At 39.5% G+C, this 16134-nt stretch overlaps 1 protein-coding gene across 5 annotated transcripts in view; it reads right to left on the minus strand.

Moving 5' to 3' along the window:
- GPHN (gephyrin) overlaps positions 1-8296 on the minus strand; it is a 626508-nt gene extending 618212 nt beyond the window's left edge. Inside the window, exon 1 of one of the 5 annotated variants that reach the window (XM_034992943.1) lies at positions 7766-8296. In XM_034992943.1, coding sequence (XP_034848834.1) covers positions 7766-7829 — 64 coding nt within the window. In that variant the 5' untranslated portion in view covers positions 7830-8296. The remainder of the gene's footprint in view (positions 1-7765) is intronic. The other 4 variants (XM_034992941.1, XM_034992938.1, XM_034992942.1 and 1 more) reach the window with 4 other exon arrangements.
- Positions 8297-16134: the final 7838 nt, after the last annotated feature.

The following is a 16134-nucleotide window of genomic DNA, read 5'->3' on the forward strand; positions in this document are numbered from 1 at the left end:
AAAAGGAAGGAAGGGATGGAGGGAGGGAGGGAGGGAAGGACGGGAAGGGAGGGAGGGGTAGAAGAGGTAGAACTTTTGACTCCTATTTATGCTATTTTGCTATTTTGACTATCAGAACTGACCTTCAAAATAACATTTTCAGAATTTATTCAACCTATAATTTTTTTCGTTTGTTAAGATGACATTTTTAAAAATTACTATAAAATTACTCTAAAATAATCCTCATACAGACTTGCCCATCAACTAAGAAGCAATATATCAAATTTGATAGTATACAAATGTTTCAAATATACATTATTAATATTACATTATTAATATCATCCTCTTACCAGTAACATATAGGAAAATACTAAACCCCTGAACTGCCTTCTTAGTAATAACAGTGAAGTTCTGATTTACCTAAATGTTTCTGGGTAGCTGCTTCCTAAGCCACTATATAAATGTCACACCACCCAATTTTTTATTAAACATCTTCTATGCAATTACTTCATTAAGAGGTGCTATGACAAAATGGCACAGAAGAAGTAAAGCACACAATCATCTGTTTCAAAAACTTTAAAATCTACTATGACTAAGATGTTTATACATGAAGCTGCTAGCAAACTACATCAAAGCAACATATGATGAGGAAAGGAAAAAAGGATTATTGAATATATTCTCCAAGTTAGACATATATGGTAGGCATTTTCACATACATTATCTCAGTTCTTAAAACTTTGTGAAGTATTGCCATCTTCATTTTGGAAAAGGAAACTGAAATTCAGAGAGATTAAATGACTTCCCAAAATAAAGAGCAAATCTGGGTCTGAAATCCAAGTCTGTTTGACTCCAAAGTACTTTTTTCTTGTTGTTGTTGTTTTTTTAACTACATCTTGCAGCCTCCCACATATACATGATTATAAGGTATAGACAACATTAATAAATACTGCAGGAAAACAAAGAAAGACATCATTGTAGAAAATAATTCCTAGGATTTTGTTGAGGAAGGGAGGCTTGAGCTGAGTCTGAAATTAAGTGTAGGACTGAAATTACTGATAAGAAAAAGATTAGTAAGGCCACAAAAATTTCTAAATAAAAAAAAAATCTAAGGGCGCCTGGGTGGCTCAGTCGGTTAAGCGACTGCCTTCGGCTCAGGTCATGATCCTGGAGTCCCGGGATCGAGTCCCGCATCGGGCTCCCTGCTCGGCGGGGAGTCTGCTTCTCCCTCTGACCCTCCCCACTCTCATGCTCTCTGTCTCTCATTCTCTCTCTCTCAAATAAATAAATAAAATCTTTAAAAAAAAAAAAACTAAGTATTGTTCCTTCGGTTTATACTGACAGGACTTAATCTCTGAAATTTTTATCTTTTCTTCCATTTCTTATTCTCTTGCATTTCTTTCTGCGTAATCTACCTCCTTCCATAATGATTCTTATTATAGAGACAAAAAGTAGGAACTAAGTCTAATATCCCATATCTTTGCAGCCATTAAAGATGCTAAAGGATAGAAACATATTGCCATGAGAACTTAAAGTGATCTTAGAGAATGACTCCTCTGGTGAGTGGTAAGAAAAGCTAAGAGAGAGAGTTAAGTAATATTACAAAACTTTACTGGCCAAACTAGCATTAGAAAGCAAGTCTTCTAAATGTTCTTCCTATGACCCAGTTCTCCTTAAATTTTTGGTGCCAAAGTACCAATAACAGAGAAGACTGATAGGTCTGGAATTACATAATGGGTTCACTCGAAATTTCTTTGAAGTTTCTAATTTTATCTTAACAATTCGTGTGAATTCTACATCCTGTTCCTAATTTACTCATACTTATCTTAATATTAAAATGGTTTAAATTACATAGTCTCAAAACTGACACTTCAAGAATTATTATGTTGGTTCTCATAGCTTAGATTCCAAGGCTTAGAATCCTTAAAGAGTATCCCTTGACACAATGTCATGCACCCAATATGAGAAGCAGGACACAAATTGTGTAATGCTCCTTTTTACCACATCTCATTTCCTTGCTCCTTTATTTTTCAAATTAGGAAATTTTTTAAAAGCATAGTAAATTTCATTCCATTCTTTCAAAATGCATACTTACTGGCAAAACTGTAAAAATTGCTGGGGTTGTTTATTTTAATTACAAAATTTTCAAGAAATTTTACTTAATTAAAATTAATTAGTTAAATACAAATTCACTTATGAATCCATTGAACAACCTGGATAGACTTCTACATGAAGATACTTCATTAGACTTTTGCTTTTGGGTTGGCTACTCAAAAATTAAGTTAAGATTCCATGCTGTCCATACTAACTACAGTCCCAAATACTTTTGAGCAGGTTAAATAATCTTTTCTTCTTCCTTGGTATTTATCATCTTTGCCCAGATGTGAAGGAGAAAATCCCTTGTGGTTTTATTACTTTCTTCTTTAGGATCTCTCTCTTTTCTTTTTTTTAACAGCTCAAATTCCAAATATATTTCCTTATTGTTCAATCCTATTTACAGGAACAAAGTACAGGTTTTATCTATTTTACCTACTGTTTCAAAAAGCACCCTATTCCCTTAAATAGGAATCTATCACCAGTAAGAATAAAAATAGACTCTTATTTGGGGCGCCTGGGTGGCTCAGTTGGTTGGGCGACTGCCTTCAGCTCAGGTCATGATCCTGGAGTCCCGGGATCGAGTCCCACATCTGGCTCCCTGCTCAGCAGGGAGTCTGCTTCTCCCTCTGACCCTCCTCCCTCTCATGCTCTCTGTCTCTCATTCTCTCTCGCAAATAAATAAAATCTTAAAAAAAAAAAAATAGACTCTTATTCATCATTTCTCCCCAGCAACAAACTGCTGATTCTCCACCATACACCCCATTTAATGTCAAATAGTCATATGTGGTTTTAATATAGTTAAAACTCTTAATATGTAACAACACATGTACTAATAATTTAGAAGTCTTTAGCCAGTGATGATAGTAGTACGTGCATTAGAAATTAACAATTTCTTGCTTTAGCTAAACATTTAATTCTCTAATACGTTGGTTCCAACCAAAAATTCATGAAGGAATAACGTAGTTTGAGACATAGGATACTTTTTAACAATGATCATACAGATCAATATTGGTATGTTTGCCAGAACACACAATTCCATTTGGTAGGATTCAGATTTGGTTTGCAATACTAATTTGCCTACTTAATGATAACACCCATTCTCAAAACAAAGGTATATAAATATATCTTTATCAGTAAATAGGCTTTTTAGAAAACAATATGAAAACCTTTAATGTACAAGGATAAGCTTGAGGAATGAAATAAAAATAAATGCTTGAACAATTCTAGACTTATTTGATTATAATTTCCTTGGCTAAGAATTTGTTTTTTTAATATTCTGAATGACTATTTATGAATAACTAAAATATTCCCTATATCTAACTAATATTTTTGATGCTCTATTTTATAATTAGTCTTTAATGTCTCTTATCTAGTCTTATATTTGTTCTAATATCTTTTACTGATTACAGATCTACAGCTTAGTGCAATAAAAATGTATATTACTAGAGCAAAAAAATGATTTTAAAATGCTCTTTCCTAAACATGTGTATCTTTTTCTCATCCATACTACTGTTAGTGAAAATTTAGGTAATAGATTATCATCTTTAGCTAAGTGCTAAATGCTTTGGTACTGAACATTAGCAATAGCTAGCTAATACAATATTAAATAACCAATGGAATACCACCTAGCTCATTCTATATTATATAAATGCATGTATTCGTTATTTTCCTGATGTTTCTGTGGAGCTCTTACAGTGGTAGAACTAGTGTGCTTCCTTGATAAAGTTTTCTTTAGAAAAAGTAAAAAGTAGGTGAAAAGTGACACATTAAAATATAATGATTCTGCTACGTAATTGTTAAGACTAGCTGAAAGTATAATTACTACTAACGTTATCAAGGGGAGAAAAATCCTACATCTGCCCCACATCTTGTTTCTAGCTTCAAAGAAGCAAATACCTCTTTATTTGCCTCATATTTGCATCAGCACATTACTTTAATCTCTGTTATAAACAGCAAGAGAAGTAGAAAACATTAGAAACACATATATTAAAAACTGTCACCAAAGATCATATAATCTTCATTTTTAGCAAATCAACGTAAGACAGTTACTAATAGAAGTATTGTTTTTACAGATGGGCAATTACTGTCAATCTAAAATTTTCCATGATGACCAATTTTTATATACATAAATGTTCCCATTTTCCTGATAAAAATAATCTGTATAACTAAAATAGCGATGTCACACTAATTATTATAATCAAATTTCCAAGTCCAAAATGATTCAAGATCATCAAGCAAAAAAGAAATGTCATTGCTAAATACTGTCCTACCACTGTTTCAAAATTCTAATATTATTTGATGAGAAGTTTAATAGACTGCATACATTTATTTGCAAAATTCATTGCCGAGATGAAGACTAAAAAAATCTAAAGGATGAAAAGTTTCAAAGTATAAATATTATCTTTCAACAGATAATAAAAAAATGTCACAAAGAAAGTCAATTGAAGACTTGGAGAAATGACAATACAATTTCACCAAAATACAAACGCACTGTAAAACGTGTGCATGGGTAGACAACACTTTCAACCACCTTTGTAAGATAGATAAAATACTTAGAACCACTGTTATGAAGTATGCCGAAGATATTTTATAAAACACGCCCTCCGCCTTTAAGAGAGCCAAAATATAACTCATAAAATCACAGCATTAAGGGTGGCCTCTTAATTCAATTTTCTTAAGTAGGAAATCATAGTACTTCAGTTCAATAAAGAAAAACTCTACATAGTAGAACTAAAAAACTTGAAGTTCTACAAGACACAAAATACACAATATAGCCTCATTTTTGTAGTTTTTTTTTTCTTACGCAAAATCACATGCAATATCAAGACCATAAATATTAAGCTGTCTGTAATAAAATCCTCTAATTGCAGACTGAGGGCTGGTGCTCTTTCCTCTGATTCTTCTGTTTCCAGGCTCCATCATAGAAAAGACAATAACTTTTCAAGTAAAAACACAGTTATTTCTGACTTCAAATATCCATTTTATCAGCACATCCAGTTGTCCTCCATTACCACTTCTCCCAAATCGGTCATATTCCTTTTTGTTCCTTTAGCTACGTCCTTATTCTTAACCCTAGACCTTTCCCCCTAAACTAATGTACCTCATTTTCATGAGACAGCTTCTCCAGATTACCTATAATTCCACTGCCAAAGTTATCTTCTCTCCTTGACATTTTGCCTATGCCACCCACCTATTCCACCTAAGCTTTTCAAGGTCTTTGAGTTACATTTTTATTCTGCTCAAGAGCCTCATCCTCACAAACATATTCATTTATAACTTTGCCACTGACTTTCAACTCCCCTTTAAAATGCCAGTTTCTGGGGCACCTGGGTGGCTCAGTCGTTGGGCGTCTGCCTTCCGCTCAGGTCCTGATCCCAGGGTCCTGGGATCCAGCCCTACATCGGGCTCCCTGCTCCGTGGGAGGCCTGCTCCTCCCTCTCCCACTCCCCTTGCTTGTGTTCCCTCTCTCGCTGTGTCTCTCTCTGTCAAATAAATAAATAAAATCTTAAATAAAATAAAATGCCAGTTTCTTCTTACCTTTGGTAAATGAACTAAATTCTCCCCTCAGGTAGTCAGTTATATTTGCTCCTAATCCATCCTGGAATGGAATTCCTTTTACATTTAGCCCCCAAATACACAGGTAATTTTATTTAAACAACTGTAGCACAATAATTTCATACATTGTTTCTTTAGTTGTTTGCATATCAATATTATCCCTATTGGACTGTATGGATAGAGATAAGGGCTGTATCTATCAAAGCATTCTGTAAAGGCATCTACTGTGTTACCTGAACCAGGTAAGATGATTCACTAAATAAAACTATTAGGGAAAGCTTAAATGAACAAAATATACATATATATATATATACATATACATATGTGCGTGTGTATATATATACATATATATATATATATGATTCTTTTTTAATCGCTATGGCTTCACTTTAAAACAGCTTTGACCTTTCATTTCCATGGACAGCTGAAATACTTTGATTTCTATAAAGCTTCACTATTACTACTCTATTAATTTTCAAAACCGGCTGGAATTTAAAGTGCAAGTTGAAGGCTGATATGGGCTATACATTTTTACACCCCGCGATTAGAGTCTTTGAAAATCAGCAATGTCAACTTAAGAATTCTGATACAACTGAATATTCACACAAGGGAACAGTTTCAGCACCAAAAGAAGAGAACAGCGTATCAAGGGGGGAGGGGGGGGAATGTTCCCTTCCCTGCAACTGGTTTAGACTAGTTTCTCTATCCCAGGGGCTTTTGATTAGGAAAATTCAATAAATCACCATTAACAACTGGAAAGCACACCAGGGCAACGCAACCCTTTTACTTAAAAGAGAGGAAGGGGTGCCATGGGTATCTCCTTTTCATAAAACTCAGCAGCCAAATTAAGCTTAGCACTCAGTATCTACCGACAGAGATTTTTTTTCCTACCCAATAAAAGCAAGTCTCATTCAATTTAGTCCCTTCCCGAGCACCGTCTTAACCTGTCAGATTTGACAAGAGAAAAAAAATTAAGAAGTGAGGGGCGGGGGACGGGGGAGACACAAGGATTCCCGTCTACATCTCTTCTTTTTCCGAAATCACATCAGTGTGTCTTGGATTTCCTTCACTCCAAACTAAGCCCTCAGATTTCAAATACAGTTCTTTAACCCCCATCTCGCCAATGAATTACACGTAAACCTTGCCAATTACAGAACCACAGCAGAAACCCCTACAAATTGGCTTGCTATTCATCTCGGAAGTCATGCCCTGCAGCAACTGCCTATCGCCGAACTGAGGGATATTACCCAAATACAACGCAACGGAATCAGGCATGCAGAGCACACACAGCTTCTGCGAGGGAGGGAAACGAGACCCAGGAAAAGTGCGCTCCTCACAAGCCTTGGGACCATCCGGAGGAGGGGGGGCTTCCCAGAAGGGAGGAGGACAGAGGAGCCCAAGTCGGGGAATCCTACCTTCTCAAGTAAAAAGCCCAAGGCGCAGGATGCAACCCGTCCCTCTAAGAAAAGGAAGAGGAGAGCAGAAGCCCCTTTGCTCCGACAAGCGGAATGCAGACACTTTCCGAGGTCTGGGTGCAAGCGATCCCCCATCTCCCGGGAGAGACAAGGGGTGTCCCTTGGGTGACTGAGGGGATGCCCCGCTGGCGAGGGGCAGCCTAAGGCAGAGCAGAGTTTCGCCTGATACTCGCCCGTGTCGGGTCCGACCGGTGCCCAGGGCAAGCAAAGCTAGAGCGGCGCGGGGCCGCCGGCGTAGGGGGAGGGGAAGGAGGGGGTGGAAACGGGAATCCCCCTTCTCTGAGATGAGCATTAGCGAAGGAAGCGCGCCGGCCAGTCAGAGCGGCGTGCTTCTGGCTGCGGAGCCGGGATCCCGCCGCCCGCACCGGCAGCAAGGAGCCCCGCAGCGCCCTCCGCACGGCCCCTCAGTCCCCCGGGGCCAGGGACTTCGGCTGCGAAGGTACTGGGGCCTGACATCCCACGGGCCGACTCCAGCTCCCGGGGGGCCCGCAGGAACACCCCAACCTCCGTCAGCTCTCAGTGGTTGTAAAACGCACCCCCCCGTCCCCCCTCCTCAGCCTTCCCTCCTCCCGAGGCCGCAGAGAAGAGTCACCACGGGCGAGAAGCCTGAGATTAGTCGGGGACAGCGGACTCGGCGGTCCCGGACCTCCTTCCCCGGTTACCTGTGAGGACTCCGACACGGATTTGATGGTCGTGGTTAGTGAGGATCATTCCCTCGGTCGCCATGTTTCCCAGCGCAGTCACCGCACTGACAGGAGCCGGGAGAAGCCGGAGCCCGGAGCGCGCGGGCCGGGAGCGCGCTCGCCTCGGAGAGCGCGAGAGCTAGAGCGCCCGGGGAGCTCGCAGCGACCGGAGAAGGAGGGGGAGGCGGCCAGGCTTTCCGCGGCCTGCGCGGGGTAGAGGCCGGGCCGGGAGTGCGCGAGTCCGCTGAGTGGGGGGGCGGAGTCAGGGCGCGCGACCCCGAGTCCAGGTCGGAGGCGGCTAGCTGCGGGTGGGGGCCGCGGGGGGAGAGCGCGCGGAGGCGTCCGAGTGAGGCCGTTGAGACCCAGACCGCTCTGAGAAGCCCGAGAGCCAGACCGGCTAGACAGCAGGAGAGTGAAGGGAAAGGAGTGCACACGCTCGGACGGTTGCGGGGGCGGACTCGGGGATAGGGGCGGAGCTACACCGCGAGGCGTGGAACTCGTGGAGAGTGAGGGGAGGTGTGAGAGCCCGGTTGCGGAGTACTGGAAGCGGGAAGGAGGCGGCCCAGCCCGAAAAGAACCGGGGAACGCTCTTAGGCGCGCGAGTAGCGCGGGATTGGCTGGAGAACGCGGAGCGGGTGCCCGCGAGACAGGAACGCAGCCTCGACCGAGCCTCAGACAGAAGCAATCCCCTGCCGAGCCAGCGCCTCGTCGTTAGAGCCCTGGGGCAGCTCTCGGGGCCGCTGAGCCGCTCTCCCAAGGGGACGAGGAAAGGACTCCGCACGCGGGGCCTCTCCTCGAGCCCTGGGGCGCGACCAGCCGACCCTCTGAAAGCGCCAGGGCCTCTGGAAGTGGCTTAGAAAGCTACTTGGTGGCAGAACAGTGGCCGCTAAGACCGGGACCCCGCCGTGGGTGAAGGAGGAGTTATTCTGTCCCGCCTCACCTTCCCGCTGGCTTCCTCAGTCGGCTCGCCCTGCCGGAGGATATCCGCTTCCCCTGTGCTTTAGGATCCCATCTCCAAGTCGCTACCCACATGACGATCCTCACGGTCGAAGCAGAGCATCTTGAATGGGGATGCCTGGCTTTTCTCCCTCCCGCTGCCCCCTGGTTTCGTGGCCTTACGCTTCATCACCACGGTCTCTACTTTTAGATGAAAAGCACCAATCTTAGAGAACGAGTAGAACGTGTTCCTCTCCCCTGAACCACGATCGAAAAATTGAAAGTAGGAACTCAGGCCGTGACAATTGAGTTTCATTTCAGTATTTTTGTGAGACGTGAGATTACCCATGAAAATAGCTTTTGTTGCCACTTATTTTCATGTATCTTTCAAAAATGTGTTATTAATCACCTGTGGCTGTTTCACATCGGTTCCTTAGTTCCTTTCTTCCTAGTCCTTTCAACTTCTGAATTAAAAAATAATAATACACACAGATTTTTTTTCCTTCTGTTCTCGGCCATGGTAAATCTGGGAAGCGTAAGAATGAAAAGCAAAATGTCAAACATGTATAATCATCGTTTGTACACACAATCTCAGTTAATTTGATGGTAATGTTTTTTATTGTGCCATTGGAACATGGATCTGTCCTCTAACTTAAAATTCATGTCGTTATGTATTTCATTTTAAATAATGGGAGTACAGGGGCACCTGGGTGGTTCAGTCCTTAAGCGTCTGCCTTCGGCTCAGGTCATGATCCCAGAGTCCTGGGAACGAGCCCCCCATCGGGCTCCCTGCTCCGCGGGGAGTCTGCTGCTCCCTCCCCCACTCCCCCTGCTTGTGTTCCCTCTCTCGCTGTCTCTCTCAATGTCAAATAAATTAATAATAATAATGGGAGTACAAAGGAGATGACGGATGAAATTGAGGTGGGATTTAAAAAAAATAGTAAAATTTCTTTTGAGTATGTGTATTGCTAGAATTTTTGACAATAGATTAAAAAATTGAAGCCAGATCATAAAGCCATTTCCTTTAATAATCTATCACCATAGAGCCTGGTGACCAACAGATTCTTAACTAGTTTCATATGAGAGGGATATATATATGTGAAAGTATGTCCAAGAAAATGGTTTATCTCAAACTAAAGATGAAGAGCAAATAGTTGGTTACATTATTACCTTTTCAATCTATTACCTACAGCACCCTCAAATTGAAATGTTTTTTAAATGCCTTGAAGTTTTAGAGAGATAAATTCTAAACCTGGCTACTAATAGGTTCTATAACCTTAAACTAAGTTGGGGTTTTTTAAGGTTGCAGACTAAATAAGCACCCTTTAAGTAAAGTGGTTGTCTAAATAAGCACCCTCTCAACTTAGAATATTCTATAATTATTCATGGAAAGAAACTGGTATTTTTGTTTCACAATAAATAACAGAAAACAAGGGACTTTAGACAAACCATAAGAGACTCTTAACTACAGGAAACAAACTGAGGGTTGCTGGAGGGGAGGCCCGTGAGAGGATGGGGTAACTGGGTGATGGAGGGCGAGGAGGGCACTTGATGTAATGAGCACAGGGTGTTATATGCAACTGATGAGTCACTAAATTACCTCTGAAACTAATAATATACTATATGTTAATTAAATTGAGTTTAAATTTTTAAAAAGGTAAAAAATAAAATTTTAAATAAAACAAGGGACTTTCTATGTAAAAGTAATAATGGTGAAATTTAATTGGGAAAGGTGAGAATTAACCCTAAAGTATATGGAGGTTTGTTTGCTAAAACTACTAAAATTGCTGAAAAAAGTAATTACTAGAACTAAGCTGAACAACTATTAATATGTGCTTGTTTTCCAACAATTTTCCTCAAGTGTATTCATCTCTATTGAATTTAGCAAACTGTAACAAAATTTGCCCAAGAAAAACTCAGTGACCTTACTGTCTAATATGACTTTTCTTTTACTGCTGGTTATTGAGTAAATATTGCAGGATGCACATGTTTTTTTCCTTCTGTTTTATAGTATGAATTTTCTTCAAAATTCATCCTGGAATCAAACATTATAATAGAAAAATTTTCAAACCAAGGTAAGAAGAGAGTAGCATTCCTGAATATTGACAGATGTCTCAAGAATATACTGAGGGAAAGGGAAAACAAGAAATGAAAAAGAGTTTGTATGTAAAGAATTAGCAATGCCCAGGGTTTCACTCTCTCTATTCTTAAGGTTTTAATGAAAACTACAGGAGTTTACATTAACTAAAAATTAATGCAAAAGATAGGTAAACATCTGGCTTTCATAATGATTTTCATTATGAAGATGAAAGTTTATCAGTAGAAATGAATTAGTGTAAAGGTTGAAATTTTTCTAATAATAGTATGTTTACACTTAGCCCTCCTGGTACTTTAGTTTTCCTGTGGTTAATTACAATTTCAGTATAAGGTAAAAGCTTACTGGCTTTTCTGAGGTCAGCCTCTCCTCATTAACACTGGATGTGAGCAAGAACAAATTTGGCAATAAATTATTCTTCCTCTAAGGCTTATTCCATTCTTGCCTCTTTCCTGATAGGCTAGCAGCCACAATTAAAACTGAGTCAATTAAAAATGACTTTGAATATATTTAATGTCATTGAATGGTTAAAATAGTAAATTTTGTTATGTGTATTCAGCACAACAACAAAAATGGGTGCAAGGTGAAATTGTGGTTGATTTTAACCTATTATTTTCCCCAAGGGAAGCTTGATTATACTCAAGATGAATTTTAGATTGGCTGAGTTAGGCAATGTATTAGTCCCTAGGGCTGCCATAACTATCACAACTGGGTGCCTTAAAACAACAGAAATTTATTCTCTCAAAGTTCTGGAGCCCAGAAGTCCAAAATTAAGCTGTCAGCAAAGCCATGCTCCCTCTGAAGGATCTAAGAATCCTCTGAAGAGGATTCTTCCCTGCCTCTTTCTAGCTTCTAGTGGTTACTGGCAATCCTTAGCATTCCATGGCTTGTAGCTGCATCACTCCAATCTTTGCCTCCATCACCACATGGCCTTCTTGTCTATATGTATTTTCACTTGCACTTCTTATAAGGATATCAGTTACTCGAGTTAGGGCCCACTATAATCCAGTATGATCCAAGTTTAACAAATTATATCTACAAAGACCCTATTTCCAAATAAGTAACATTCTGAGATTCTGAGTGAATGTGAAATTTGGGAGCAGTGGGGGAAGACACTATTCAAGCCAGTACAGGCAATGACAAAGGTTCAAAGATTTCTTTAAAAGCTGGGATTTAGAAATTAGATACATGCTTTTTTTTAAATTTTATTATGTTAATCACCATACACTACATCATTAGTTTTTGATGTAGTGTTCCATGATTCATTGTTTGCGTGTAACACCCAGTGCTCCATTCAATACGTGCCCTCTTTAATACCCATCACCAGGCTAACCCATCCCCCTGCCCCCTCCCCTCTAGAACCCTCAGTTTGTTTCTCAGAGTCCATAGTCTCTCATGGTTCGTCTCCCCCTCCGATTTCCCCCCCTTCATTTTTCCCTTCCTACTATCTTCTTTTTTTTTTTTAAACATATAATGTATTATTTGTTTCAGAGGTACAGGTAGACACATGCTTAGAGAAAACACAGCTCTATAGTAGAGAATACTGGGGAAGTTTTTAATATTTGAACTAAATGGCCTAATGCTTTTCCCCACAAAAGCAGTTTCCGAAATTAGAATTTTTCAAAGTCTGGCAAATTAGAATTTTTCAAAGGAATGGCAATACATTCCTACTAATGACATTGACATTTTGCTGTTAGTTTTGATGCCTTTGTTATCTTTTAATGAAGCTGAGCCACCACAGTTGTCCACAGAATTTGATGGCACTTATTTGAGAATAATTAGGACAATGTTTTCCAATGTCTGCCATGTTTATAAAAATAAATTCTAACTTTTCCTTGGGCTTTTGATATTATATTTTTGCTGCCCAGATTTCTGCTTGAGTAATTTTGTGCCCTGGTCCTTTGTATTTTTCTCACCCTTGCTCTCTTCCTCTGAGGTCCCCAGCTGGAAATCCAGATGTATGAGAACATTTTGGTTACAAGTGACTGACCCTAGCTTACACCAAAAGGCTCATGCAGCTATGAATTCCAGACATGTATATAGCTTCAGGGTTGGCTAGATTCAGGATCTGAAACCATGTCATCAAAATCTTTCAGCTATGCTTTCTCCTTTGTTGTCTTACTTCTCATATTGATTCTCCCCACCTGGTGGCAAAGTTGGTATTGTTTTCTCTAAGCAATAATTTAGATCAGTAGTTTTCAAGTTTGTCTGGGGATACCTGGAGACCCCAAGACCCTTTCTTGAGGGTCTTCAAGGTCAGAAATATTTTCATACTAATACTAAGGCATTATTTGTCTTTCCACTCTCATTTCCTCATTAGATATGGTGGAATTTTTCCAGAGGCTAAATTATATATAATGATATCATTACTCTGACAGCTAATAGAATGTGTGTTTATATATTTTTATATTAAAAAAGTTTTAGAGGTGCCTGGGTGGCTGAGTTGGGTAAGCATCTGACTCTTGATTTCAGCTCAGGTCATGATCTCAGGGTTGTGAGATCAAGCCCTGTGTCAGGCTTTGCACTGGGCATGGAGCCTGCCTAAGATTCTCTCTCTCCCTTTCCCTCTCCCCCCACCCACCACTCTCTCTCTTTAAAAAAAAAAAAAAAGTTTGCTAAATATTGATAGATATAACCTACTTAAAAGTTCTTGGGAGTCCTCAATAATTTGTAAGGGTGTAAAGGGTTCCTGAGACCAAAATGTTGAGAACCATAGAACTAGGTCATGTCCCCACTTACTAAGGCAAGTTAACCTGACTCGTTAGGCCTCAGTCATGTACTCATCCAGAGCATGAGGATCATCTGAGCCCTACCAAATGGCTAAGACCAAGGGAGGATGGATCTAGGTACCATATATAAGGGTAGTACCTTGATAGATCAGCAGTTAGTTCTTCAACTCTTCTTACAGACTCCTATCTCCACCATTACTACAGATTGTATTCTTTTCTGAGGGCTCTAATTTATACCTTTAATACCACTGACATTGTCTTCTGTTAATACTCAGAAGATAGAGAAGCACTTCCCAGTGTGTCATGACAATTTACAGAAGATCACCACTTACTTATATGTCTGCTCATCTGATAAAAGAAGGAAGCAAGGAGGGAAAAAGTTTGATTTCTAAAGAAAGCACTGGTTTTCCTCCCTCCTTAATTCAAAGAAAGGGTAGACCATAGGGGAGGAGGACAGTAATTGGTAGAAGAGGAAGGAATTATTAGGTAAGAAAAAGGAGAGTGAGATTTGTTAAATAGAAAAGTAGCATTAAGTGCCTAGAAGTTATTTGATTTTTTAAAGGGGCTCTGTCTACAAGTCCTTCAGGTTTTAGGATTCAGTATACACAAGTCAAGAAAAGATAGTCCCAGAGTGCCTGGGTTGCTCAGTCAGTTAAGTATCTGCCTTCGGCTCAGGTCATGATCTCGGGGTCCTGGGATCAAGCTCAGCGGGGGTCTGCTTCTCCCTGTCCCTCTGCCCCTCCCCACTGCTTGTATGCACTCCCTCTCTCTCAAATAAATAAAATTAATAAAAAAGATATTCCCAAGTTTGAAAACTGACATGGATTGAGTTTAAGTTTTGAACTTCTAAAAAAATCGAAAACATCATCCTTTTCCTAAGTTATTATTAATTGGTTTCCATGTAATCAAACATAGCTTAAGGTCCAGCTACCCTAGGAAAATATATTTGTCTCTATAAAAGCAATATACAAAAGGAAAAATATTTTTAAAAAGGAAGGAAAATTATTTTGTTAGCCTAAGTAACCTCATTTTGTCCTAGGTTGACCAATGATTGGAGGAAAAATGGTTTATAAGAATATTTATCAGTGTTTAGCTTAAAGCGAATCTTAAATAAAGGTTTGAGATGTTAAGAAGCATAAATGAATATGTGAAAGAAGCAGAGATGATGGATTTTTCAGGACCACTCATTTTACCATGTGATTATTACATTTCATATTTATCTGCCTGTATATCTCCTGCTGTGGGATTGATTTGTTGCAGAGCAAGTATCCCTTTCCAACATAGAACCTTGTTCTCTTCACATTTCCTAATATCTGATGATTAAATACAGAACATATGAAGCAATAGGGACTTGGAATTGTGAGCAATGCAGGCTCCTCCCATGGGGCCAGAGGGGCTGTTAGAAATTTGCCTTGGCATGGGACAGATTGCAGAAGCCTCTCCCTATAAAGAAGACACCATCTAAAGTGGCCACAGTTCACAAAAGATAACTTTTGGAGGTGAAATGTTAGCAAATATTCCCTGAATAGCTTGGAAGTCAAGGTAAAATAAATAAGAGTAGCTACAAAAATAGTACTACCCAATATTATGGCTTGTATTGTAATTGTATTGCTAATGGGACAAAGTTTTTCTCAGTTGAGGTTAAAACTGAAAAGTATCTCCCAAGTACAGTCAAGGATCGGAAGTTTTATTCTCAGAGAAACATAATTGGAATATTACGAGTGTACATAAAACTGTAATAATGTTTCAGTTCCACCAATACTTTCTTATTGCTAATTCAGCTTCCCTAATAATTTGATTCTGAAATGGGAATGGCCTACATATAGACATATTCCAACCACCTTGGAAGGTATAGCCATCTGTGTAATTTAAATTAATTTGGTTTATCAGTGATTGTCTTGGGAGTTTGAGTAGCTAGAATGAGTCTCTGATCTGTTGGGTAAGTTGACCAAATAAATTTGTACCCACAAAGCTGAGAACCATATCCTGGATTTATCAAAACGCAGATACCCATAACCAGCCAACCCAAATAATAACTTTGCATTGCTATATAAGGGCACGTCAGAGTCCAGTGTGAAGTCTTACAGATAAAGTAAGATAAAAGGCTACGATATTTCCATTTTGTGTTTTGAAGAAACTGAAAGATGTGGAGCATTGGAGGGAAAGATGATAAGCCTAAGTGACAGTAAACATACAATTTCAATACTTTGGAAATAGCAAATGATTCTTTTTCTAAGAAGTTACAAATCTCTCCTAGCAGCTAGTTTATTTCATGTCTTACTTAATGAAGAAAATAGGGGGGAAAGGTCACATACTAAACCTATTGAATGCCAAACAAACAAAACACACACATATGATTTTAAAACATTTGAATGGTGCTCTCTCAATCCAGTTTTAAAATTGGGAATCTAAGGCCCTGAAATTAAATGACTTATTTAAGTAGTGAGTGTACAGTGAGATTTTATATTCTTGACTTTAGCTCTCATTGCTCTGTCTAACTCAAATGACTTGAAAAGTCTCTCAGGACTGCTGAAGCATACAAGGACTAAGTAAGTACAGAGGTGGCTTTCTTGAAACAGAACATGGAT

The sequence above is a fragment of the Mirounga leonina genome, unplaced genomic scaffold, assembly GCF_011800145.1.
Source record: "Mirounga leonina isolate KUSES-001 unplaced genomic scaffold, KU_Mleo_1.0 Mir_82, whole genome shotgun sequence".
Lineage (NCBI taxonomy): Eukaryota > Metazoa > Chordata > Mammalia > Carnivora > Phocidae > Mirounga > Mirounga leonina.